General features: G+C 42.4%; 1 protein-coding gene across 4 annotated transcripts in view; it reads right to left on the bottom strand.

Annotated features, from left to right (window-relative positions):
- LOC132887900 (protein FAM107B-like) overlaps positions 1–25185 on the bottom strand; it is a 338230-nt gene that overhangs the window by 17613 nt on the left and 295432 nt on the right. For 3 of the 4 annotated variants that reach the window (XM_060923673.1, XM_060923678.1, XM_060923679.1), the window contains one exon: positions 1399–1579. In XM_060923673.1, the coding sequence (XP_060779656.1) occupies positions 1399–1579 (181 nt within the window). Of the gene's footprint in view, positions 1–1398; positions 1580–7026; positions 7176–25185 lie in introns of those variants that run through there. The other variant, XM_060923677.1, reaches the window with a different exon arrangement.

Here is a 25185-nt window from a genome sequence, read left to right as displayed (position 1 = left end):
ACAAGGTAGCCCATTTTAGATTGTTCCTTCTGGACAAGACGGGGGCCGGAATGAGCTGCGCAGTCACTGATGGTCTCGTTTATAACTGTTTCTAGTCTTAAATGTAACTGATAACAGGAACCAAGTTATCTTGTGAATGTCAACACATTATACAAATATAAATGGATAAAGTAAAAAAGTGTCAATTAATAAATTAAAATTAATAATTGGCAAATGGCCGTGGCATTAAAAAAAAAAAAAAAGTTTGGGATGTGCTATTGAAATGTGGATGTATATAGAAACCTGCCCATGCTCTCGGCAAAAATAAGATCCCGTAGGCTGAAACTGCCTGGCCATTGCATGCGACATGAGGACCTCCCAACAAATCCACTGTTACTCTGGGAACCGAAGCACAGCCAGGCCTTGGGGGGAGGGGGGGGGATGGCACGAATTTCTAACACATCGACCAGCTTAAGCAGGACACCGGTCTCGAGTCCACTCTGGAATTGAGGGCATGCACACTGGACAGCAGCGTGTGGCGAGAGCTCACCGGTGGCCAGGGAAACCCGAAATAAATAATAATGCCATTATTTGGGGGCACGGACAACCCACAACATTTTGTGCTTTGTGTTGGCCCACACCACATGGTCATGATTAGTTTCCTACCCTGTCTGTCAGACTATTTATCTCAACTCTTAAAAGGTGAAAGTGACGGTCATAATACAGAGCAGTACAGAAAGTTAAATATGACCCGACTTCCTGCTCAGTAGATAAGAGCTCACGTGATGTGTTCTGCAGTACCATAATGATTATCTACTTATTGTAGCTTATCATTATGGTACTGCAGAACACATCACGTGAGCTCTTATCTACTAGGCAGGCAGGCAGGCAGGCAGGCAGGCAGGCAGGCAGGCAGGAAGGAAGGCAGGAAGGAAGGAAGGAAGGAAGGAAGGAAGGAAGGAAGGAAGGAAGGAAGGAAGGAAGGAAGGAAGGAAGGAAGGAAGGAAGGAAGGAAGGAAGGAAGGAAGGAAGGAAGGAAGGAAGGAAGGAAGGAAGGAAGGAAGGAAGGAAGGAAGGAAGGAAGGAAGGAAGGAAGGAAGGAAGGAAGGAAGGAAGGAAGGAAGGAAGGAAGGAAGGAAGGAAGGAAGGAAGGAAGGAAGGAAGGAAGGAAGGAAGGAAGGAAGGAAGGAAGGAAGGAAGGAAGGAAGGAAGGAAGGAAGGAAGGAAGGAAGGAAGGAAGGAAGGAAGGAAGGAAGGAAGGAAGGAAGGAAAGGAAAGGAAAGGAAAGGAAAGGAAAGGAAAAGAAAGAAAGAAAGAAAGAAAGAAAGAAAGAAAGAAAGAAAGAAAAGGAAAGAAAGAAAGAAAAGGAAAGGAAAGAAAGAAAGAAAGAAAGAAAGAAAAGAAAGCTTGGAAGTCCACCTCTTCTGATTCATAAGGAGTTCTCGGTGGAGATCTTGGTGGTTCCTGGAGGTCTTCACTGGGTTGATGAGTTTCTTGGGTTTAATGAGCTCATCACAGTCCCCATCCATGTAGTCTGGCTCTGCCATGATGGTCTGCACACGAGGCAACAATCTTACTGGCAACTCAGACTGGTCCAGATCTAAACGAAAGACGGAGAAGAACAAACGGGTTAGGTCTCGGATTTGTTCATCAGAAAGTGAAGCCCAAGCACCACCTTCAGAAAAATGAAGTAAGATATAAACACTTCTGAGAATATCCTGTTCATGGATATATGTCTTGTGTATCTTTTCTGGAGTAAAAACATCAAAGCACTTAATTGGACCTTAAGTACCGCTGATGTACTTTTGAGCAGATGTTTTTACCTTTGAGAAGGAAGAAAAAAAACCCCTCTACCTTTTTGCCTGACCATAGGGAGGGAAAGTGAAACAGCGATCCTAGTGGTAGCGTTCCTAAGCCAAGAGCCATACTACTGAAAATCCCATAGACCTGGTTTTTTTTAAAAATCCCACGAAGTTATGACGTGGAACTTGTACACCCCCAAAAAATATGTTGTACATGTTGGGATTATCTACAACCCCGATTCCAAAAAAGTTGGGACAAAGTACAAATTGTAAATAAAAATGGAATACAATGATGTGGAAGTTTCAAAATTCCATATTTTATTCAGAATAGAACATAGATGACATATCAAATGTTTAAACTGAGAAAATGTATCATTTAAAGAGAAAAATGAGGTGATTTTAAATTTCATGACAACAACACATCTCAAAAAAGTTGGGACAAGGCCATGTTTACCACTGTGAGACATCCCCTTTTCTCTTTACAACAGTCTGTAAACGTCTGGGGACTGAGGAGACAAGTTGCTCAAGTTTAGGGATAGGAATGTTAACCCATTCTTGTCTAATGTAGGATTCTAGTTGTTCAACTGTCTTAGGTCTTCTTTGTCGTATCTTCCGTTTTATGATGCGCCAAATGTTTTCTATGGGTGAAAGATCTGGACTGCAGGCTGGCCAGTTCAGTACCCGGACCCTTCTTCTACGCAGCCATGATGCTGTAATTGATGCAGTATGTGGTTTGGCATTGTCATGTTGGAAAATGCAAGGTCTTCCCTGAAAGAGACGTCATCTGGATGGGAGCATATGTTGCTCTAGAACCTGGATATACCTTTCAGCATTGATGGTGTCCTTCCAGATGTGTAAGCTGCCCCTGCCACACGCACTAATGCAACCCCATACCAACAGAGATGCAGGCTTCTGAACTGAGCACTGATAACTTGGGTCGTCCTTCTCCTCTTTAGTCCGAATGACACTGCGTCCCTGATTTCCATAAAGAACTTCAAATTTTGATTCGTCTGACCACAGAACAGTTTTCCACTTTGCCACAGTCCATTTTAAATGAGCCTTGGCCCAGAGAAGACGTCTGCGCTTCTGGATCATGTTTAGATACGGCTGCTTCTTTGAACTATAGAGTTTTAGCTGGCAACGGCGGATAGCACAGTGAATTGTGTTCACAGATAATGTTCTCTGGAAATATTCCTGAGCCCATTTTGTGATTTCCAATACAGAAGCATGCCTGTATGTGATGCAGTGCCGTCTAAGGGCCCGAAGATTACGGGCACCCAGTATGGTTTTCCGGCCTTGACCCTTACGCACAGAGATTCTTCCAGATTCTCTGAATCTTTTGATGATATTATGCACTGTAGATGATGATATGTTCAAACTCTTTGCAATTTTACACTGTCGAACTCCTTTCTGATATTGCTCCACTATTTGTCGGCGCAGAATTAGGGGGATTGGTGATCCTCTTCCCATCTTTACTTCTGAGAGCCGCTGCCACTCCAAGATGCTCTTTTTATACCCAGTCATGTTAATGACCTATTGCCGATTGACCTAATGAGTTGCAATTTGGTCCTCCAGCTGTTCCTTTTTTGTACCTTTTAACTTTTCCAGCCTCTTATTGCCCCTGTCCCAACTTTTTTGAGATGTGTTGCTGTCATGAAATTTCAAATGAGCCAATATTTGGCATGAAATTTCAAAATGTCTCACTTTCGACATTTGATATGTTGTCTATGTTCGATTGTGAATACAATATCAGTTTTTGAGATTTGTAAATTATTGCATTCCATTTTTATTTACAATTTGTACTTTGTCCCAACTTTTTTTTTTTTTTAGAATCGGGGTTGTACTAACTGTGAAAGTATCAGGTGAAATTTCGCTGTCTTTTAAAAGATCGAAATTGCGCCTAACCTGTCAGAAACGGACTACAACCAAACTGTCTAGTCAGAGTCGCTCATATTACATCAGCAGTAGGCTTAGCTATCTGATCTGTAATGGTTATCCCCACGAGGGATACATTTCGTATTGGTACAGAAATACTCCGCCAACCACGCTATACAAATCAGCATGTTGATGTAGGCTACTTGCCGGCTGCTACCTGCTACAGATTTGGAAAGGCGCTAGACTTGCGGTGACGTCACATACGCGACGTCGGGTCCGTGTAGTCTGATCAGCTTATTAAAAAACATTCAAAGCAATTCAAATCAGTGGAAAAAAATAAAGTATGATCACCAGGATCGATAGAGCTGCCCGACATGCACAGCATATGGAAGCCATTGTCTTAACTTTGAAGTGTAACCCGAAATGTAATTTTTTGAAAAGATATTCCCATTCATTTTGCCATAGAGGTTGGAACGCATCCAGAAGGGGGCGATGAGATTACTTTCCCTCCCTATGAAGGGAGCTTAAATTAAAACCATGAGAAGTGACCATTTTTATTACTAATACACATACACACAGATTGTAAAAAAATAGCAACAATGACTGACACAAAAAAAAAAACCCAACCCTCAGACAAATACTATTCCCGATGATCTGTAAACCTTCCTTCAAATCATACATTCAAACAGCAAGTGTTAATGCACCTAACCACAGCTCATTTCCAATGAGAGATTTTTTCCCCCTATCTAAACAGCACACCCTTAGTATTACAACTCCAATGACAAGCTAGTGTAACGTGACAAAGAGCTGACGTGCTAATCTTAGGTATTTGGGCTGCAAACTTATCAGTTAAAAAAAAAAAACATGAGCCGACAGAAACGCAGTCTGTCTACACTAATCCCAGTAATGCTGAAAATAATAGTCCTTAGAAAATCATGCCCCAAAGCATATATTAAATAACAGTGTAAGCTATTGATGCTTCGCTCTATGCTATATAAATATTGTTTATAGGAGTGAAAGAGGCTCAGAGTCAGAGACATAAATCAGACGGGTCAGAATTCCCTTGTGAAAAAGTTATTGCCTTAAACGAGCTGAGGAGGAAACTGGACAAAACCATCTTGTTTATTGAGCGGTCATAGCCATATATCATTTAGTCATATAAATTACAGGCGGCACGGTGGTGTAGTGGTTAGCGCTGTCGCCTCACAGCAAGAAGGTCCGGGTTCGAGCCCCGTGGCCGGCGAAGGCCTTTCTGTGCGGAGTTTGCATGTTCTCCCCGTGTCCGCGTGGGTTTCCTCTGGGTGCTCCGGTTTCCCCCACAGTCCAAAGACATGCAGGTTAGGTTAACTCAGGGCTGGGCAATTATTTTTTCCATAGGGCCACATGAGAAACAGAATTTTGTGGAGGGCCGGACCAAAAGGCTGAACTAAATTCTGCATATTAATTGTATTTCTTTATATAAAGCAGTAAATAACATTGTTTTTACAAGCTGCTAAGACTGGTAAGAGTATGGAAGAAACGAGGTTGCCTTACAAAAAAATGTCATTTATTCAATCAAATTTCCCAAAACAATGGTTAACAAAATGTGAACGTTTGTACCATTTTTTTTTCAGTCACATTCACCCCAAAACACAAAGACATCACAATATTGTCTTTCTACTCCAAATATCAAACAAGATACATCATATTATAATAATGATGCCCGCATTTGTAGTCTAATCACCTCATTTGGTGTTTTTTATTTGTTCAGTGAGAGAAATCTAGTCTCTGTTGGTCTTTAACGAGTGCATCAGAGTCAGGTTGAATGTCTGAGGTGGAGATGCGAAGCACAGCTGACAGATGATCATCAGTCCATTCGGTGTAGGAATCAGATCTACAGATCAGCTCGGGCTCCGGCGCCTGCTGGTGACGTCACACTACGTGATTGGCTGGACCGTTTGAAGGATGACGTACAAGTTTGTGGTTGGTCTGGACAAATTACGGAAGTAGTTATCGCGGGATTAGGTTTCGTGGGATTTCATGTCATGTTCATGTCACGCGCGTTGCGTTTTTGTTGAACACAACTTCAAAATAAAAGCAATGCACATTCAGTCCATGCATGAGGTAAAATTAGAAAATACGTTTATTTTGTAATTTCTAATTAACCTTACGCGGGCCGGTCAGAATGAACCAAAGGGCCGGATGCGGCCCGCGGGCCAGAAAATGCCCAGGTCTGGGTTAACTGGTGACTCTAAATTGACCGTAGGTGTGAGTGTGAATGGTTGTCTGTGTCTATGTGTCAGCCCTGTGATGACCTGGCGACTTGTCCAGGGTGTACCCCGCCTTTCGCCCATAGTCAGCTGGGATAGGCTCCAGCTTGCCTGCGACCCTGTAGAACAGGATAAAGCGGCTACAGATAATGAGATGAGAATGAGATGAGGTTTTTTTTTTTTTTAGAATAAAGTTGAACTGATGGTTGTCCAGGTGGTGCTCTGAAAACAATGCGGGCTTTACCGATAATTGGAGTCGTTTTGAGGGCAAGGCTGGCCTGTTAGAGTGGGACGGTATCCATTCTACTTGATCCATCCTGATGCCCTACTTCTGGCTGGAGCCTCATCACATTGGCTCCTATGGAGGACGGCCCCATATGGACAGTCAAAAAAGGTCGCACTTCGAACACGGCTCTGGACGCTTAGTTTTGCTCTGATGGCTGAGGACTACGGCTACCATGATAACTTTAAGACTGCGGGTGTCATGAACAGTTTTGCACTCAAGTCTCCATCGATGAACAATTTATAACTTCACCAAAATAGACTTCATGCTAAAACTACACTGAATTTCCTGGTTACACAGTTGATTATCTAAGACAGTTATAGAAGCGAGTTATTTATAATCACGCTATCTTATCACCCAGATGAGGGCGAGTTCCCTTTATGAGTCTGGTTTCTCTCAAGGTTTCATCCTCATATCATCTGAGAGAGTTTTTCCCCTTACCGCCGTCACCACAGGCTTGCTCATCAGAGATAAACAAATTTGTTAGGGATAAAATTAGCTCATAAGTCTTTTATTTTTCTGTAAAGCTGCTTTGCGACAACGTCTGTTGTTAAAAGCGCGATACAAATAAATGGACTTGACATCAGTTGCCATTACGTACATTGTTAGAGATGCACTATATTCAAGTAAAAGATACATACTAAAAAGGTATACCTTTGATGCTACCAACCACTATCAAAAGTACAGTTTGGTATCTTTATCTCCGAGACCGTATAGAAGAACGCTTGGATGATCTTCAGGAACAGTAGCCTATTTTCCCTCCACTAGAATAGCTTAGTTCTATTAAAACCATTAGATCTCATACTGAAAATATTAGAAACCATATTGGAAATCTCACCTGGTAGGAGTGGGAACCCAGAGCACCTGAACATGGTGTCCATGTCGAATAAACGTAAAGCAGAAGTTCAGAGTAAAAAGGAGCAGACTTGGCAGAGTTTAGATAAAAGAGCAAAGCGATACACACCAGCCTGCATTTGATTTTGCACTGGCGTGAATCACTACACTTCGTGTTTTATCATCAGCCCAACCCTGGCTGAGAATCCCGTAGGACTGGAAACATGGGGAGGTTGCCAGATTGCACATATTTAAAACCAGTTAGTTTACAAATGTACTACGCAAAACAGTATCTGTTTCTTCTTATTAAATTAAAGCCTTGTCCATCTACAGACAAAATGTTAATTCAATTATATTAGGGTGTTCACTTTGCAGTGCACATTTATATTAATTAAAATTTCCCATAATTTAACACTATAATATGTTAAATATGTGATATGATGCCTGATCTGGCAGCACAGACAACACCTCATCAAACTGTCCTACCGTAGCAATCTGTGGTTGGTAGAAGAGAGCAACTGGGCTTGCTTGAAAGAAAACGTTTCGCCTCTCGTCCGAAAGGCTTCCTCAGTTCTGTCTGACTAATGGGGAGTATCGGGTATTTATCCTCTCATGGATCATCATAGAATCCGAATCAGAATGCTGATGGCATTCTGATGGTGTCTATGACATCTGTCAGCCACCTACAATGCAGCCATCAGCATTCTGATTCGGATTCTATGATGATCCATGAGAGGATAAATACCCGATACTCCCCATTAGTCAGACAGAACTGAGGAAGCCTTTCGGACGAGAGGCGAAACGTCTTCAAGACTTTTCAAGCAAGTCCAGTTGCTCTCTTCTACCAACCACAGATTACTATGTACCTGGATGACTGAGATTCTTCACAGATATACCGTAGCAATGCATTTATAGATCTCTCTAAAACAATATGGTGATTATTTTTCTTTTATTTTTTAACTTTATTACCGTATCAGGAAATGCCTCCGGCACAAATTTACAGACAGTGTAAATGGTCTTGCTTGAAAATGCTTCCAGATTAAAACTGTAGGACGCATATTTTAACGAGGCGCTCTTATTATCAGAACATGCCTCCAGCATTAGAATATATGAAAAAAAGTGTACAAAAGTGGAGGAGTGCGCATGTGCAGAAGCCTTTAGTAGGCCCACTCGATGGGCAAGACAATTAGTCGCCTTTCATACAAATCCATCTGCAGATGCATGTTAATTCATCACTGCATTGTGTTCCTCTTAGGCCATCCTTAAAAAAAAATCTGTTTCCTGTCCACCAGGTGAGCAAAAAAATTTTCGGGAGGGAGGGATTTTTTTTAATATATATGGATGGATAAGAAATCGCAATGCTGTGTTTGCTTTTTCTTTCAGTACTTTTTTATTACAAAAGCAGACACATTTAATAAAATGACAGTTTAATCAACTGAAACTTGTACAAAAACTAAGTTAGCATTTTAAATGCTGACTGCAACATTTGCAAAACTTTTACAAAGGTACTTAAAATGTCCGACACACGGACTTTTTGTAGTTCTAAATCGAGCGTTAGGCCTAGTTCGGATGAAATTACACTATTAAAATGATCACTGAATGATTTGTTTTTCTGAATCTTTACTATTTTGTTGTTCGCTAGAATACCATTGTGCGATTTCACACTTAAGCAAATGTTTGAAAACTCCGGATCTCCTTCCTTCATGGTGGCTGCCATTTTTTTGTGCTGCACGGTGCATGCGCAGAGCTGATTCAGTTCTATATTCTGCGCAGAATGCAGGGTTTCCCACAAGCGCCGGCCATACAGCCGACTACACAATTAAGTCCAGCCGGCTACTTTAATGACTATTATTTTTGTAGCTCACAGGCTCTAAATATTAATTTTCGATTTTAATAAAATTAAATGTTTATCTAACGGACTGACAATGTCAAACTGAACCGCACTCATTTAAGTTGTGATTCGCGCTGTTTGTACCGATAACCACAAATTCCCTGCCGACTTCGTTGATCAGGGAGAGTAACTCATCCGCGGCCCCGACATACGGTGTGTGTGTGCGCGCGCACTCAGCGGAGGCAGTAGTGTGTCGGAGGCGACATCGGAGGGAACAGAAGCAGAGATAACGCTTATTTTGTCTCCGGTAAACCAGTCTTCTCTCGTTCAATTACGTGCTGGCATCAAAAGACACCGTTGGTTGTAAATGAAACCAAGCTGAGTGGTTGGAGTGTATTTTCATACACAAATGGAGAAATGTTCGCTGAGTGTGTAATTGTGTAGCCCCACTGCAGACCGTTGTCGTTAATTCATAGCATGCTCAGCTGCGTGAATGTGTCATGCACCGAAAATAAGAGATTTACAAGCCAGGAACGCCTCATGATGCAATACGCAAGAAAAGAAAGATGATTTACTGCCATTTTACTTTGTATTTGAGTAAAGTGAATAAATAAATGGTCTGTGGAAAATACATTTAATCCTGGGAACTGCGTGCACAGGAGTTTATTTTGTGTTTACTCCCCCCCCGGCTGGCTACTTATTTGTCATGGCTGGCTATTATGAGCCTTAGTGGAAAGCCCTGGGAATGCGGAAATGTCAAGTTCGAGTTTAGATTTACGAACCGGAAAAAAAATGTCGAAAAAACGGCGTTTAAAAAAAAAATTTCAACCGCACAAACGGCACTCACCCGGCCGGTGGACCGGAAACGGAACATTTTTTAATAATGGCCTTATGAATGACATTTTCCCAATCCTTAAAAATAGACAAATGGAAAATACGATTCCCAATCCAGCAGCTCAGAGTTTGCTAACTAAAAACACCAAAATATGCTTTTGTAGAAATAAAGCAGGACAAATAGTGGCTGCTTAGAAACAGCAAGTCAAGCAAAAGGCATTTACCGAACTGGAGCCTGAACACACCAAGTCTCGTACCTGTGTAGTTTATAAAAAAGGTTTATAGTTAGGCTACTGTCTTTGGTGCGTCTGCTAAGAAAGATTCAGGACTGCCCTGCACAGCTGAAATGTTTCCTTGCTCCCAACACACCCAGGTACCCCTCGATGAACAACCAGAAGTCCAGGAAGTGGAGTCGGACTCATGCCAAATAAATAATGAGCTGGGTCCGAGGTGTTGGGGTTGGTGTAGGAAATCATGAAAGTGTGCACGCTGGTGCAGCTGGAGCCCATGAATAAAGGTCACTTCTTGTAAGGCGTTATTGTCAGACTGTATACAAGATCCTGTAGCAGCGCTACAGTAATGGCAGGGGGTTTGGCCTTTAACTCGCTTTTCATATGGGTTTGAGGAACTTTAACTGATTACGGTTATGAAAGGGTTGTTTTCAATACTTCTTATTTTGTGGAAGCTTTTAAATCCCTGGGTTATTACGGTACTAAATGTTTTGAAACAAAAATATTTCGGTAAGGTTTCTTAGCTCACCCTGTTTTGTGTTTCAACAGTTAGTTGAATATACGCACTATGGTTATGGCTGGGTGGCATGGTGCTGCAGGGATTAGCGCTGTCGCCTCAGAGCGAGCAGGTTCTGGGCTCAAACCTGCTGGTTGACTGGGGCCTTTCAGTGTGGCATTTGTATGTTCTCCCTGTGGGTTTTCTCCCACAGTCCAAAGACATGCAGTTAGGTTAACTGGCTATTCTTAAATACTCATAGGTGTGAATGGCTGTTTGTGCCTCTCTGTTAGTCACCCGCCTCTTGCTCAATATCAGCCGTAACTGGCTTCAGCTAAACCTCAACCGAGTAGAACAAGCAATGTAGACAATAGATGGTGGCACGGTGGTGTAGTGGTTAGCACTGTCACCTCACAGCAAGAAGGTCCGGGTTCGAACCCCGTGGCCGACGAGCGCCTTTCTGTGTGGAGTTTGCATGTTCTCCCCGTGGGTTTCCTCCGGGTGCTCCGGTTTCCCCCACAGTCCAAAGACATGCAGGTTAGGTTAACTGGTGACTCTAAATTGAGCGTAGGTGTGAATGTGAGTGTGAATGGTTGTCTGTGTCTATGTGTCAGCCCTGTGATGACCTGGCGACTTGTCCAGGGTGTACCCCGCCTTTCGCCCGTAGTCAGCTGGGATAGGCTCCAGCTTGCCTGCGACCCTGTAGAACAGGATAAAGCGGCTAGAGATAATGGATGGACGGACGGACCACGGATGGCAGGATGGATGGTTATTGCTTGGTGGGTGAATGTAATATCTGTACAGCCACTAGAGGGCGCAAATTGAAAATATAACCAATGTAAGAAATCTTGTTAGAACTGTGTGTGTGTGTGTGTGTGTGTGTGTGTACGTACACACATGCAGCTAGACTACATTAATATGAAATTACTGCAGTTTCCAAAACCTGGAATGGATAAAAGATGTAAAACACTGCATGCTGTTTACATTTCTGATGTCGGTCTGTTTACATGATCTCCACTTTCAAACTCAAGTCCATGATTTATTCATAAGAACAAAAGTGAAAGTCATGTCTTAAGGCTGGACTACTTCCTTCACATGGATTACGGAATCGAAGTTGTTCTTCATATCCAGGAGATAATTATTTCCATCTGCTTAGTTTCATTACTCCGTGACTTATGTCCTCTTCAAGTGATCTGTAGATCAATTTACGAGAACAGAAAACTATGAATCATAAAGTAATACACATACAGCTCATCTCTTCTGCTTGATCTAAAGCATCTCGACTGCACACTACCACCTCTGACGGACTCGATCAGAGTGCGGTCATGAGTACAGAACAAATTTTCTCCAGCTTGATGTTTAAAAGGTCATAGGCAACGGTCGGAGGTGAAACGTAGAATATCAACTTTACTGTCTAGAAGAACGACCCAAAAAGCGAACTCAATCTTCCTAGTGTCTAATTTGCACCCTAAAATTGAATAAAACAGTTAAAATATACCGTTTTGCCCAATTTCTGAAGGTTTGTTTACATCTCACTTGTGCGCACTTTCACCGCCAGGGGACCGTCATCATGACGTCATTTAAGCCAAACAGACTGGGAGCAGTTCTGTGTTTACCTGCGAACCGAGCACATGTATACGGACTTTGGTCGTGAGAGGTTGTGTAAAACGTCTGAAAGCGATAGCGATTTTGAAGTAGGAACTCTCCAAATTGAATATCGAGAGGTGAAACCATACATGTATGAACCTATGGCCGTTGCGAAGCAATCGGTGAATGTGGCTCACTGGTTTGACCGTGCGGCCTCGGAATCCGACAGCGACTCGGCCGACTCCGATTGCGGTGACGCCGGACCTCAACAAGACTCGCGCCCAAACGATTTATCCTGGTAGTTATGATAAATTCCTACTTTCGTCGTAATACTAAATAAGAGCCCTTCTGAAGAATAATTAAACCGCCCTCCCTAGTGGATATAGGGAACGATTACTGGACAGTGCGCTGGTAGGCCACATTAGCAATGCCATCCACGGCATTATACTATTTATAGCCGACTCTGAGCGAGGAAATATCCCTTTGTCTCATTTCCACAATGATTATACAGGATCCCTCAGGATTCTTGACTTGTCAATTGCAGGCAAAAATGTTGACCTCCAATCTTCTTTTTTTTTTTTTTTTTTTTTAAAGATATTTTTTTGGGCTTTTTGCACCTTTATTGGATAGGACAGTGCAGAGACAGGAAATGAGCGGGAGAGAGAGAGACGGGAAGGGATCGGGAAATGACCTCGGGCCGGAATCGAACCCGGGTCGCCCGCATTCATGGTATGGCGCCTTAACCACCTGAGCCACGACGCCCCCTCCAATCTTCTTTTTGCTTGAGCATTGCTGCTCCGTTTCTTCTTTGACTGCTTGATTTTGTTTCACGCGCACAATCCACTCTCTCCGCCTCGTCTCCTCTTCCGGAAAAACCCAACCCACTCACTCCGCCTCTTCTCCTTCTTCAGAAAACGCTAATCCTCTTGCTCTGCTTCTTCTCCTCTCTCGGAAAAAGGTAAAAACTTCTTCCTGAACCGGTCCCGTTGTTACAGTTCACTGCACAACAACAAGGCATGGTTTTTCTTTGGAAATTCCTGAACGCACGTCTGCACTCAAGCTGAACGGCAACGTAATATAAACTCAACTCAACTCAAGCGGTTTGTTTGGCTTAAATGACGTCACGCGCCGAGTGGTCACGAAAATAGCCGACAGAAATTCGCCGCGATCTGTGCTAACTTATTTTAATTATTACTTATTAACAATACTTCTTGGGACCAGAAGAAAATTACAGACGGTTTTTTAAACATATAAAGTTTCAAATGTGCATAAAATTAAAACCGTTGCCTATGATCTTTAAGTTACTGAACATGATCAATATGAACCGCTAGCAAGAGCAACCACCCTGCCTTCAAATCTGTGTGCTTGGATTGGTTGGAGAGAAAAACACCAGGGGTCGACAGAGCAGTGTGGCTTCCCTTCTGTGGAACCATGTCCTCAATAATTATAGACAGTTGGTCCTTTTAAGATCATGGGTGCGTGTATGTGGGGGGTGCGACTTTGTGTGTAAAGGAAATGCTTGTTAAATAGCCTACAGTCATTAAGTAAGTAGGCTTGAGTGTGTCAAGGAGGCATCTGTTTGTCAGTGTCCAGCCATGTTGTTCAAAACCGTGAGTGTGTGCATATACAGTCCCCCCACCCGTGCCATTTCCGAATGGTTCTGTGGGTTGTGGGTGAGCTAGTGCTGCGCATGTGGAAATGCAAATCAAATACACATTTGTATTAAAAGTTCATTCAGCAGAACTGCGTCTGTTTACCTACAAAAGAATTTGCACAGAGATAAAACATATTTGCCTGTGACGCGTGCGCTTTAATGGAGGCGCCTAAAAGATTTACGAACTTTCAAATCATAGATTTCTTAATCTGTCACAACCACACCTCCCTGCTTATCACCCAGTATTCTAGTTTATGAGACACACAGCTTGCCTGTGTGCACACGTGTCTCTCTGTGGGTGTGTCTCCAATATGATGCATCCTGGTGTTGCAGAAATCCCCGTCAAAATCTGAACGACACCGATGGCGCGCATTGAGAAAGTGAAGGTGCACAATATCCCAGATGCTTAACGCCTCTTAAGCCTCAGAGGCAGAACGAAACGGATTTGTTCAGAATCGAAGGCAGCACGCCTACCATTCAAGTGTTTAAAAGCGGACACACTTGCACCTTCACATTTCTCCAAAGATATTTAGACTGCAAGAATATGGAATCAATTTTGTGCCAAAATGTTCATACAATTCTTTTGAAATATCAAACAAAAACGACAAATCAAGTCAATTTTTTTAGACTGGCAAACAAATTATTCGTGTAATCGTGCAAAATATCAGTCTATTCCTCTTCAGAAACTTTTTTTTTTTTGTTCCGCGTCTTTCTCAGTTTTGTTTGACACAATTTATTTTGGTTGCGATTCCAGCTTTCTCGTTTGCGCTCCCTGACTTTTTGCTTGCAGTTTTGGCACAAACTTCACGTGTGGGTGGGCTGTCCAGGAATGCATTCCCATTGGCTAACTTGTGTTTGACTGACAGCTCCGCTCAGCCATTCCCTACTCGGATTCTGGCGGACTGTTTGACGAGTGACCGATCCATTGACGGTAAACAAGGATCGAGTGGACTTCAGTGGCGACTATGATATTGAATTAATTCAACAAAGTGTAAGTGCGGGACAAATGTGCTGTATGTGTTGCAGTAGTACACATTATGCAGGCGTGTTTAACGTTAGCAAGACAGCTATTATATTGGGTAGTGGAGCGAAGGCTAACATTTGACTTGCCACGAAACACCTGCATAATGTGCACTACTGCAACACATACAACACATTTGTCCCGCACTTACACTTTGTTGAATTAATTCAATATCATAGTCGCCACTGAAGTCCACTCGATCCTTGTTTACCGTCAATGGATCGGTCACTCGTCAAACAGTCCGCCAGAATCTGAGTAGGGAATGGCTGAGCGTAGCTGTCAGTCAAACACAAGTTAGCCCTGGACAGCCCACCCACACGGGAAGTTTGTGCCAAAACTGCAAGCAAAAAGTCAGGGAGCGCAAACGAGAAAGCTGGAATCGCAACCAAAATAAATTACGTCAAACAAAACTGACACTACGTTCACACTGCAGGCTGAAGTGACTCAAATCCGATTTTTTCGCCCATATGTGACCTGTATCTGATCTTTTATTGACAATATGAACGACACAGATCCGATTTTTTCAAATCCGACCCAGGCCGTTTAGATATGTGGTCCTAATTCCGATTCCTATCCGATCTTTTCATATGCGACTTCAGTCTGAACCGCCAGGTCGCATTCATCCGACTTACACGTTATCAACAAGCCACAAACGTCACTATTCTGCGCTGAAGTAGGCGGCGGGTCTCTCAAAAAAAGTTACAACAACATGGCGCATGACATCAATGCGACTCCGCACCCACACGTTCCTTTGAACGGAGGTTGCAGTCACTACCCCGCAGAACGCCTGAGCCAAAACCCTTGCCCTCTTCCTTCTCAACCTCCTCCTTAACATCAGGCTATTGTGCATGTTCTGGCTCCGTCGCAACAACAACTGCATCATCGCCAGGTACTCCATGCTGGCTACTGTCATACACAGGAAACTTTAGGTTACTTCCGTAAACACTGGCCATGCTCACTGCGTGTGACGTCGTCGTATCCTGCAATGCGCATGCGGAACACTTTTCGGTCGCTTTTCGTTCATACTGAGGATCACATACAAGTCGCATATATTTGTTAATGTGAACGACCTCACAAAAAAATCGGATTTCACAAAAAAATCGGAATTGAACATTAAGCCTTGCAGTGTGAACGTAGCGTCTGACAACCGGTATCTGAAAAAAGTGAATCAGTGCGGTCTGTTTTTCCTCTCCAGTATTACATAACTATCCAACAACTTGACCAAACGGTGACATTCACTATGTGAAGAAATCACCAAAAAGTTTTAGGTCATTTTTAAGCAGACTGAGGGTTTATCATCACTGTTTTAAAAACTTGCTGCTTATCCATTGTAACAAGTGTATTAAAAAAAAAAAGTATATGAGTGATTCCACGCTTATGGGTACTGAAATGGGGACATGAACTTATTCACCTAAAACCATTTCTTTTTTTACCATCAGGTCACAAAACATGTAATCTTTAATGAATGATATGTTAAAAGATAACTTTAATTTTCTGAGATGTAATAAAAACATATTTATATGCCAAAGTCAAGCCTATGAGTTCCAAAATGATGTCTGTTACATTACTTCTGTTACGATTGTCCATCTCGCGTCTGTTACAAACTAATTACAATCTAGCTCTATACCATGTTAATCTTATTGAAAGAATGTGTATGTTTATTCTACTACACATGTTTATTAATTATATTTGCTAAAACATCACCTTCCTATGTTTCAAAAAGTAATTCTACACTGTTAAAATTGAGAATATATATGTCCACAACACTTCTGTTACGTTCTGACTTTGACATATAAATATGTTTTTATTACATCTCAGAAAATTAAAGTTATCTTTTAACATATCATTCATTAAAGATTACATGTTTTGTGACCTGATGGTAAAAAAAAGAAATGGTTTTAGGTGAATAAGTTCATGTCCCCATTTCAGTACCCATAAGCGTGGAATCACTCATATACACAGTAAAAACATTTCTGCATGGTTTGGGTGAAAAGATATTTACAGGGTGTCCGCGGATCCTTAAAAAGTCTGAAAAAGTCTGATATACAGTATATGGCGTTTAAGGCCTTAAATAGCCTTATATTTTGCTAATATTTCGAAGTGTGGCATTAATTTTTATATGGGTGGCATTAAATTTCATCGGGGCACAAAAATATATGTTTGTACATTTTTTTTCCCGTGCTAACGTTGTTCAAACAGCGCACGTCAATGTGTAACAAGAAGATGGCAAAAAGACCGCTCTGTACCGAAAAGTACAGGCGTCACACAACACTTAGGGGGCAGTGTTTTCCTTATAGTGTTGTGGGAAAAGACGAAGAAGTGGTTTCTTTAGCGTGGCAGACATGTAGGATGGAGAAGTGTAAGTTTAGGGACAAGAGGCTTGAGGACCAGAAATATAGCCAGGATTAGATCTTAACACTAGCCCGCTAGCCCGTGGCTAGTGCAGATAGCCACGGGCTAGTGCAAAATCTCTGCTACTAGCCCGTGTTGGCTAGTGCAATAACTTGACATGGGTGTGGCCATCTTGAATCACGCAAAATCTGATACAAAATCTTTTAGCTCATTCTATTTATTGTACATGGTGTAATGCATTGTTGCTGAACATTACTGTCACAGTTCATTGACACAGGTTGTAACTGTGTACCATGATGAGTGCCTAATTTGCCTAAATAAGAATTTGCTATGTTTTTTTCCAGTCTAAGGCAACTGAATGATTTCAGTTCTAGTCCATTTTGCGAGATTACTACATGTACTAGTCTACTTAACTGTAAGCAATGACTACCTCTTTTATGGACCCTTTTCACGTCACGTCACGACAAACGCGGCCGCCATTTTGGACGTGTACTACCAATAATTTACCACAGCCAGCATTGAGGAACGGCAGCAAAGAAAGTGTTTATTTTCAGCAAGACTTCCATCATGCCACTATATTGTTGTGCACCTGGATGTAGTAACCATCAACAAACAAGGCAAGGGTTATCATTTTATCGGATCCCGGTAGATGCTGACCGACGGAGAAGATGGATAGCGGCATACCAACGCTTGTGTAGTGACCACTTTGTTGGAGGCAAGACGAATAAAATTAGCCAGAAAAGGCATTACATTGCTGTTAACATTCCATTCTAGTTTACTGTAATTATGATCTGGCAGCTATTTACACCGGATCCAGTGTAAATAGTTGCCGGAGCCAACGTCCGAGGTTCCGGAGCGCGCTCGCTCGCGGCTCCAGCCGGAGCCGGCGCGCTCTCTCGCGGCTCCAGCCGGAGCCGGCGCACGCGCTCCAGAACCTCGGACGTTGGCTCCGGCAACTATTTACACTGGATCCGGTGTAAATAGCTGCCAGATCATAATTACAGTAAACTAGTAAATACAGTTTTCTGCATCTCGCTCCTTTTTCTTTTATGTTTGTCGCCTTCCTCGCATTCAAACCGATTTGAGCCGAAGTCCACTACATGTCCAAAATGGTGGTCGCGTTTACGAAGGTCACGTGACTGAAAAGGGTCCATACTTCAAAGTGACAATTATGGTTTGAAACACAAAGTCACATATGAGAACCATAATGGATTGAATAAAGTACTGGTTTTGTTACACTGAATTGGGAGCTTCTGTTGTTTCAACTTGTTCATTGTTTAGTATTTAAAATTCTTTCAATTGTCACAGGAATTGGGCTTAAAATAGCGGGCTAGTGCAACACTCTGCGGGCTAGTGCAATTTGCAAGCCACTAGCCCGGCTGGCTAGTGCAGAAAAACCTTAAGATCTAACCCTGATAGCGGTTGGTTGTCAAAAGCAACGTCCGAAAATGAAGCTCGGTGTAAACTCTGCAAGAAAGACAAAGTTGGGAACAATGGGCTCTACTGCCCTTGACGCTCACATGAAAGGGGAAAAGCATAAACGCTTTGCCGCCAGTCAGGTAACAACAGTTCCCATGCAGATGTTTGCAGCACCGGTTGCAAACGTTAGCACAAAGCCCACTTTCCCTACGGTGCCTACTTCTCCCAGCACAAGTGCCTTCGGTGCTTTCGCCTTGACCGCTACACTTAACGCTGAAATACTGTGGGTTCTGCAAACGATTGACCCGACACCATTCCTACAATTCGAACGAAGATGTGGGCACCGTCTTCAGGGCAATGTTCCCTGATTCTGAATATGCAAAATCGTTTACTTGTGGGAAAGACAAGATTCTGTTCGTAAACTGGAGATGCACTGATTAAAATATAAATATGCTTTGACCATAATAGCCTAGAGTCTGATTTTTAAAAATATTTTTTCCCCGCGGTAGTGGTCTTATTATTCTCACAGGTCTTAAAATGGCCTTAAAAAGTATTATTTTTGGTTATCAGAAATGTGCAGATACCCTGTATTTATGGTTTCTTAAAATTAAGGGTGTCAAAGTGTAATGCTTGAGGGGGAAAAAAACAAAACTGGCTAGGACAGAATTCAGCCACAGTGATGTGTCTTCCCAGACTACCCCCCACACACACACGTTTTAATGGAAAATACTGCCTGAGAGTACAAGAATATATAAAAACGGGGTTCTCCAGAAAATACAAAGTAGCCGGCTTATAATTTAAAAAGTAGGAGTAGGCAGATCTGGAATTTCCGGTGGCGAAGCTAATGCTTGGGGGGGCTAATAAAATTACTAACCATTTCCCTGTAAAATACTTGCAAAATACGGTATGTATGAAATTTCCCTCCAGATGTGTGCGCGCGCTTGGCTTCCTCAGTTACCCTCTGTAGTACGCTGCCTGGCTCTGGAACATAACTACATATGCAACGGCGTGGTCACATGGCCCAGCTCAGCCAATCAGAGTGTGCGAATCGATCAACAAATATGGCATCGCTTCCGGTCATGTTAGACCCGAATCGAAGACCGTTTCAAGGCGGAATAATTGGATTTGCAGCACATGATGGGCAGCGGAGATGATATAAATCGTTTGAACATTGAAAGGCAAGTTTTTCTGGGATCGAGCAGCCGGTGCAGACCGTCTGTGTAGGCGCAGAAAACTGCCGGTCGCCGGCGCTTGTCGACATCTCTGATAAAAGTTGCCTATGGTTTGGATTTATTGAGTGTCAAAACTTCTCCAACTGACCCTTATAATAAAATAAGTCACACAGACCTCATCTAAAAACATTGACAACAACTAGTGCACGTTCGCTCAAGCATAATGAAACTTGATTCAGTTGGAACACATTTGGATTTTATAACAATAATCAACAGCCATACTGGAGACACAAAACAGGGGCCATTAATCATCCACAGCTTCAACTAACGTTAATGAGCACATATGTGTCACAGTGAATAACCACCAGGTCGCCAAAACAGAAAACAGATGTACAAAAAAAAACCCTCAACGAGTCATGAGTGGGAGAGGAGCCCTGATCCGGTTCAGCAGTGAGGATTAAAAATGAAAGTGTCAGACAGGGTGGAGAGGATGGCCATGTCTTTGTCCAACTGCTCCGAGGTTCTCAGTGGGACAGAAAGTGACAGTGATGAAGGGAGGAAGGGAGCAGCTGGCAGTCTATTACACCATCTGACCCTCTGCCTTTCTTGTTGAGCATGGTTTAGACTCGGCAGGGGGCCGACCTCCCCCCCGTCACTCTCCTTCAGCCCCCTTTAACCGGCTGCATGCTGCCATCACCCTCCGTCGTCGTTCTAAAAAATGTGGTCATCAGTTTACTTTTCATACTTCAGTTTTATTATGTCCAGCGACACACTCCCCCACCCTCCCTTAAAGGAAAAAAAAAAAAAAAAAAAACTACCAATCCCACCTCTAGCCTTACTACCACAACCATACACCCCCATGTTGATATCGTTTCCCCTCCACCCTCCTGCCCTGACTGTAATTCCTACTCCATATTATCCTTTTCTTTCTCTCTCACACACACACTGCTCCATTCAGGAACATTATAATTAAAGTAGATATTTACACATCCTATTCACAGCCTTTAGCCATTTTCTAACTGCTCTGCCGACCTTCAACAACTCCGTTCTGCTGTCTTTCAACAGTTCAGAGCAAATCTGCTTTGGATTTTGTTGATATAAAATGCAAGTGGTACAGTTTAAAAATGTGAAACCTCGTCAACAAGGGACTGAAAACACACACACACACACAAATATATATATATATATATATATATATATATATATATATATATATATATGCATGCTTTCTCTGGAAAAGAATTGGCATTTTTTATGGGACTCATCCATTTGCTTTAGATTTTTTTGATGTGTTTTACAATCCATAAAGTCAGGAATTTCCCATGGAAAAGGCAGTGACGAGAGAGAGATGTCTCAAGCGCTACAGTAACAGCAGACCATTCCAGACTTTATTTAAATTCAATGCAAATTCAAACATGCATTTGTAATTGTTGTATTTGGGGGCTGGGGGGGGGGGGGGGGGGGGGCTTATTATTTTAGCCATTTCGGTTTCTTTTAAATACTTGACAATTTTGAGGGTTTTGTTTTCGAGTAGAGTTTTTATTATTTCGCCTTCAGTTGGTTCAGCAACACACTCCGCCATTTCGTTTTTCTCTACTCACGGTATAGGAGCTGATATCCTAGGAGTAAAGGCCAATTTATGCTGAAAACCCAGTCCTCGCAGATGGCGTCGCAGACAGTGTCTGCGTAGCCCCCCCACCTTCGCAGACGCTCTGCGCGCACCTCCCAAAAATTGTGACCACCGCAGAAGCCTCGCAGACAGCGTCACAGACAAGAGGGCTCCGATTGGTCCACTCTACATCCGCTGTACACGCACTTCCGCTTCCCTACTTTCCCGGTTTGGTTTGTTTTCACGACCGCCATTTTAAAAACACGAGCGAAGATGGAGCAGCACGAAGAGCGGTTGATCGAGGAAGTGAGGAAGTACGTACATCTATACGACTCCAGTTCTAGTCATTATAAGTAACCGGAGGATAAACACTCCACTAACCACACCCACCAACTACTCCTAGCGATTTCGCGCCCCCTTGCGTTGTGGTGGTGAATAACATCGCGCACGCCTATTACTCCCCGCTCAACGATAAATTATAACTGTCTGCGAAAAGCTGTCTGCGAAAGCCTTGTCGCAAGAGCATGCAGAGGCCTTAAGAGTAACCAATCAGAGCAAGGATTGCTCATATCCAGGGAATGTGGATAGAATAAACAAAAGATCATGCACATTATTTACAGATCATGTTTGTTAACACACGATATTTGGAACTTACGATAATTAGAAGTGAGATTCTCTCTTTTTTCCTTTTTTTTATTCAAATCAAATTCAAATATTACTTTCACAGGCATGTAAGGGGAGCCGTTTGATGGCTAGGGATGGGCACAATGCCTGTTATAAGGTTAAACCTTATAAACCAAATTCATCATTTCCTCCAAAACACCAAAATGTCCTACCCATAGCCTCTGACTGACGAGTGTAACCTCATTGACAGTGAAAATGCAAAAAACAGGATCGTATTTGTGTTTGTGTTGGATTGTAAGGATGAGGAAGTGCAAACACAAATAACGATGGCTATTACTTTTTTTTTTTATAAACATGGCAGCAATCACACCAGTTTAGACACTGCAAAATGAACATCAAGTGGGTTTAATTTCAGCAGCCATTTCCTGGTTTGCAATTGAATTACCTTAAAACGTGCGCACTCTCCTAGGAAATGCAAGTGCAAATACACATTTGAAAAAAAATCTGGACTATGCTGCCATACTACAGCCTGTTAAATGTCATCACTTATTCCTGACATATTTACTCCTCACTGTCCTGGCCAAAACCAAAGCCCTTCCCACGCCATGCGGCGCATAGGGCGGCACTGATCTCCGTTTCCGTAGCCCTCGGCCTCTCGCCTATTACATAGCTAGGGTTACTAGTCCTCTGGTAACCGCGAGAGTTTGACTCCCCACTCGCATCTGTATTGCAGCGTGCCTTGCCAGACGGCAGTAGGTACCATTTTTATGATGGTCTTTGGTATGACCCGACCGAGAGTCAAACTCACGATCTACTGATTGAGAGGCGGACACGCTAACCACTAGGCCAACTCGCCGGTAATATTTCCTGATACCTGCCAGGACAATGTTCTGCCAAGTCTAGTATGCACTTCTATTCAAATTCATATTCAGGCACTTTTGAAAGATCAGCTCGTTAGAACTCACAGGGAATTGCTTCCCCCAGTCGACACTTTATGATCATTACAGAGCAGCTCTAACTTGGCCAAGTAAGTGTTTGAAGCAGGTCAGTTTGACACACTGGAGTGAAATAAACGAATCATAGTGTTGAATCAGTTGGACTTGACTTGGAACAGCAGTCGAAGCTAAGTCAATTTATTTGTATCACGCTTTTAAAGTGCATAACACGGGTAAATTCAGGCGCAAGATCAATGTAATTCTCCTATTTTATATTAAACTTTGGTCAAATATCTGTAACATTCTGCATTCTCTGCAAATTTTTTTTACCTTGCGCAATACCAGAAAAATTCAGTTGAAATCAAGCCATTTGAGGCGAATTGGTCCGCCTCTGAAAAAACTTGGCGTTTGGATTTCCCAGCAAACATTGATTTTTGTGACGTCGCGTGCGGGACGCCTCCTTCTGAATCCTACGTCAGCGCTGGTTTGTTTATGAGAAAACGACCTGGTGGTTTTCTGCAAATTTCTTCAACGTTATCGCCAGCGCTCGAAACTAACGGTGTCCCGATGTCCCGGGGACCATAAAAAATGTCATCGGGACACAAAATTATCATATCTGGGACAATCCCGGGACAATGGAAAAAAAAATAGATTTAGAAAAAAAGTTCTACATTAATATTATTTACAAAGCCGTAACACATACGTAGACATTCACCTAATTTGTCAATTTTAATTTTAAAACGTTAACAGCGAAAAATACATAGTAGCTACACTTTCGATGCACCTGCATCCGTAGGCTACAGAGCAGCGCATTCTGTTCTAGAATCTTCGGCCGGAGTCCGCAATTATATGGACTTGGAATGGAATTGCTACCGCACACGCTGCGCCGACTCTTGCCAGAACAAAAATGCTGAAGTGGTTGAAGCGGACCGAGCGCGGGGAAGAAACTGAAAGCCCAGACATAACGTCTCCGGGACCTTCAGGATCCAAAGTGTCATCGCCTGGTCTGCAGGCAACATGAGCAACTGAATGAACTGAATGAACACTGTTAGACACGTTATAAAATACAACAGGAATGATGTGGATGATATTGACGGAAGATACCGTTCAACAGAATAAGTGAGTTTTCTTGGTGTCTTTCTAGTTCAGAAAGTTTAGTCAGCCAGCAGCACAACTAGGCTCGGACCTGCCACTATGCTGATGTTGCTAACATTTGCACCCGGCAGCGAAAGTTCATAAAATGGATAACGGAAAGTTCATAAAAATGGATAACGGTAATGGATAACGGAAAGTTCATAAAAATGGATAACGGTAATGGATAACGGAAAGTTCATAAAAATGGATAACGGTAATGGATAACGGAAAGTTCATAAAAATGGATAACGGTAATGGTGAAAATTATAAGTTGGCCTTATAAGTGCCAACAGATATTCAAGGTATAAGTAGATGAAATGAACATAAAAGGGGTCTTATTTTCAGCTAAAGTGTACTGCAGATGTAGGGAGTTGAAACATTTTCTGAATGAGCTAGTTGGCCCCTTTAAATAAACGGGTATCTATTCATACAGTGAGATCGCCAAAGTTTAATAAACTGAAAATGCAATAACTAATTTTGAAGTAGATGATGTATAGGACATGTGTCGCTTGTGTCTTGTGACTTATTGTAAAAATGATATAAAGGGTTCAAAATCGCATAGTTACAAATATAATAGTAACTTCATATGATAATATTAACCACTGGTTATTTCAGAGAGGAAAAAAATGGGGACACTATTGCTTCCATTCGGGACAATACAACACAGAATTCGGGACCACTGGGGGACACAAAGAAAAAAAGTTAATTTCGAGCCCTGGTTATCGCGTAACTATTAAAATGGTTAACAGATGTATCGTAGGAGGGTGTGGCAACACCAGTCTTGATGGGATTAGTACTCATTGTTTTCCAAAAGACCGGACAATATGAGAGAAATGGGAGCGCTTGGTGTACACAGGCTGTGCACTGAAACCGTGCAAAGCTCGCGCAGCCTGCTGGCGCTTCCGCAGATAACGTCACGATTCTGGCTCCAGACTCCCTTGGGATTTTTCCAGACGCGTTTTATTATTTTATTTTTTTTGCTGGCCGTGTGCAAAATTACCCTTCTGGATGAGTGTGTAAAGGGACATACTTTCATATAAAAAAATGAATAAATAAAAACGAAATGGGTTCAGAATATGCACTTTAACAAGACTGGTCACTAAGCAGATTTACAGAAAAATAAAGATTTTAAACATATGAACTAATAAACTTATCCCTAATGAGCAAGCCTGAGACAATGGTGGAAATGAAAAACTCCGAGATGACATGAAGAAACCTTGAGAGGAAGCAGATTCAAAAGGGAACCCATCCTCATCTGCGTGATA

This window comes from Neoarius graeffei, chromosome 6 (genome assembly GCF_027579695.1).
Source record: "Neoarius graeffei isolate fNeoGra1 chromosome 6, fNeoGra1.pri, whole genome shotgun sequence".
Taxonomy (NCBI): Eukaryota; Metazoa; Chordata; class Actinopteri; order Siluriformes; family Ariidae; genus Neoarius; species Neoarius graeffei.
This window is presented reverse-complemented; position numbering and strand designations above follow the sequence as displayed.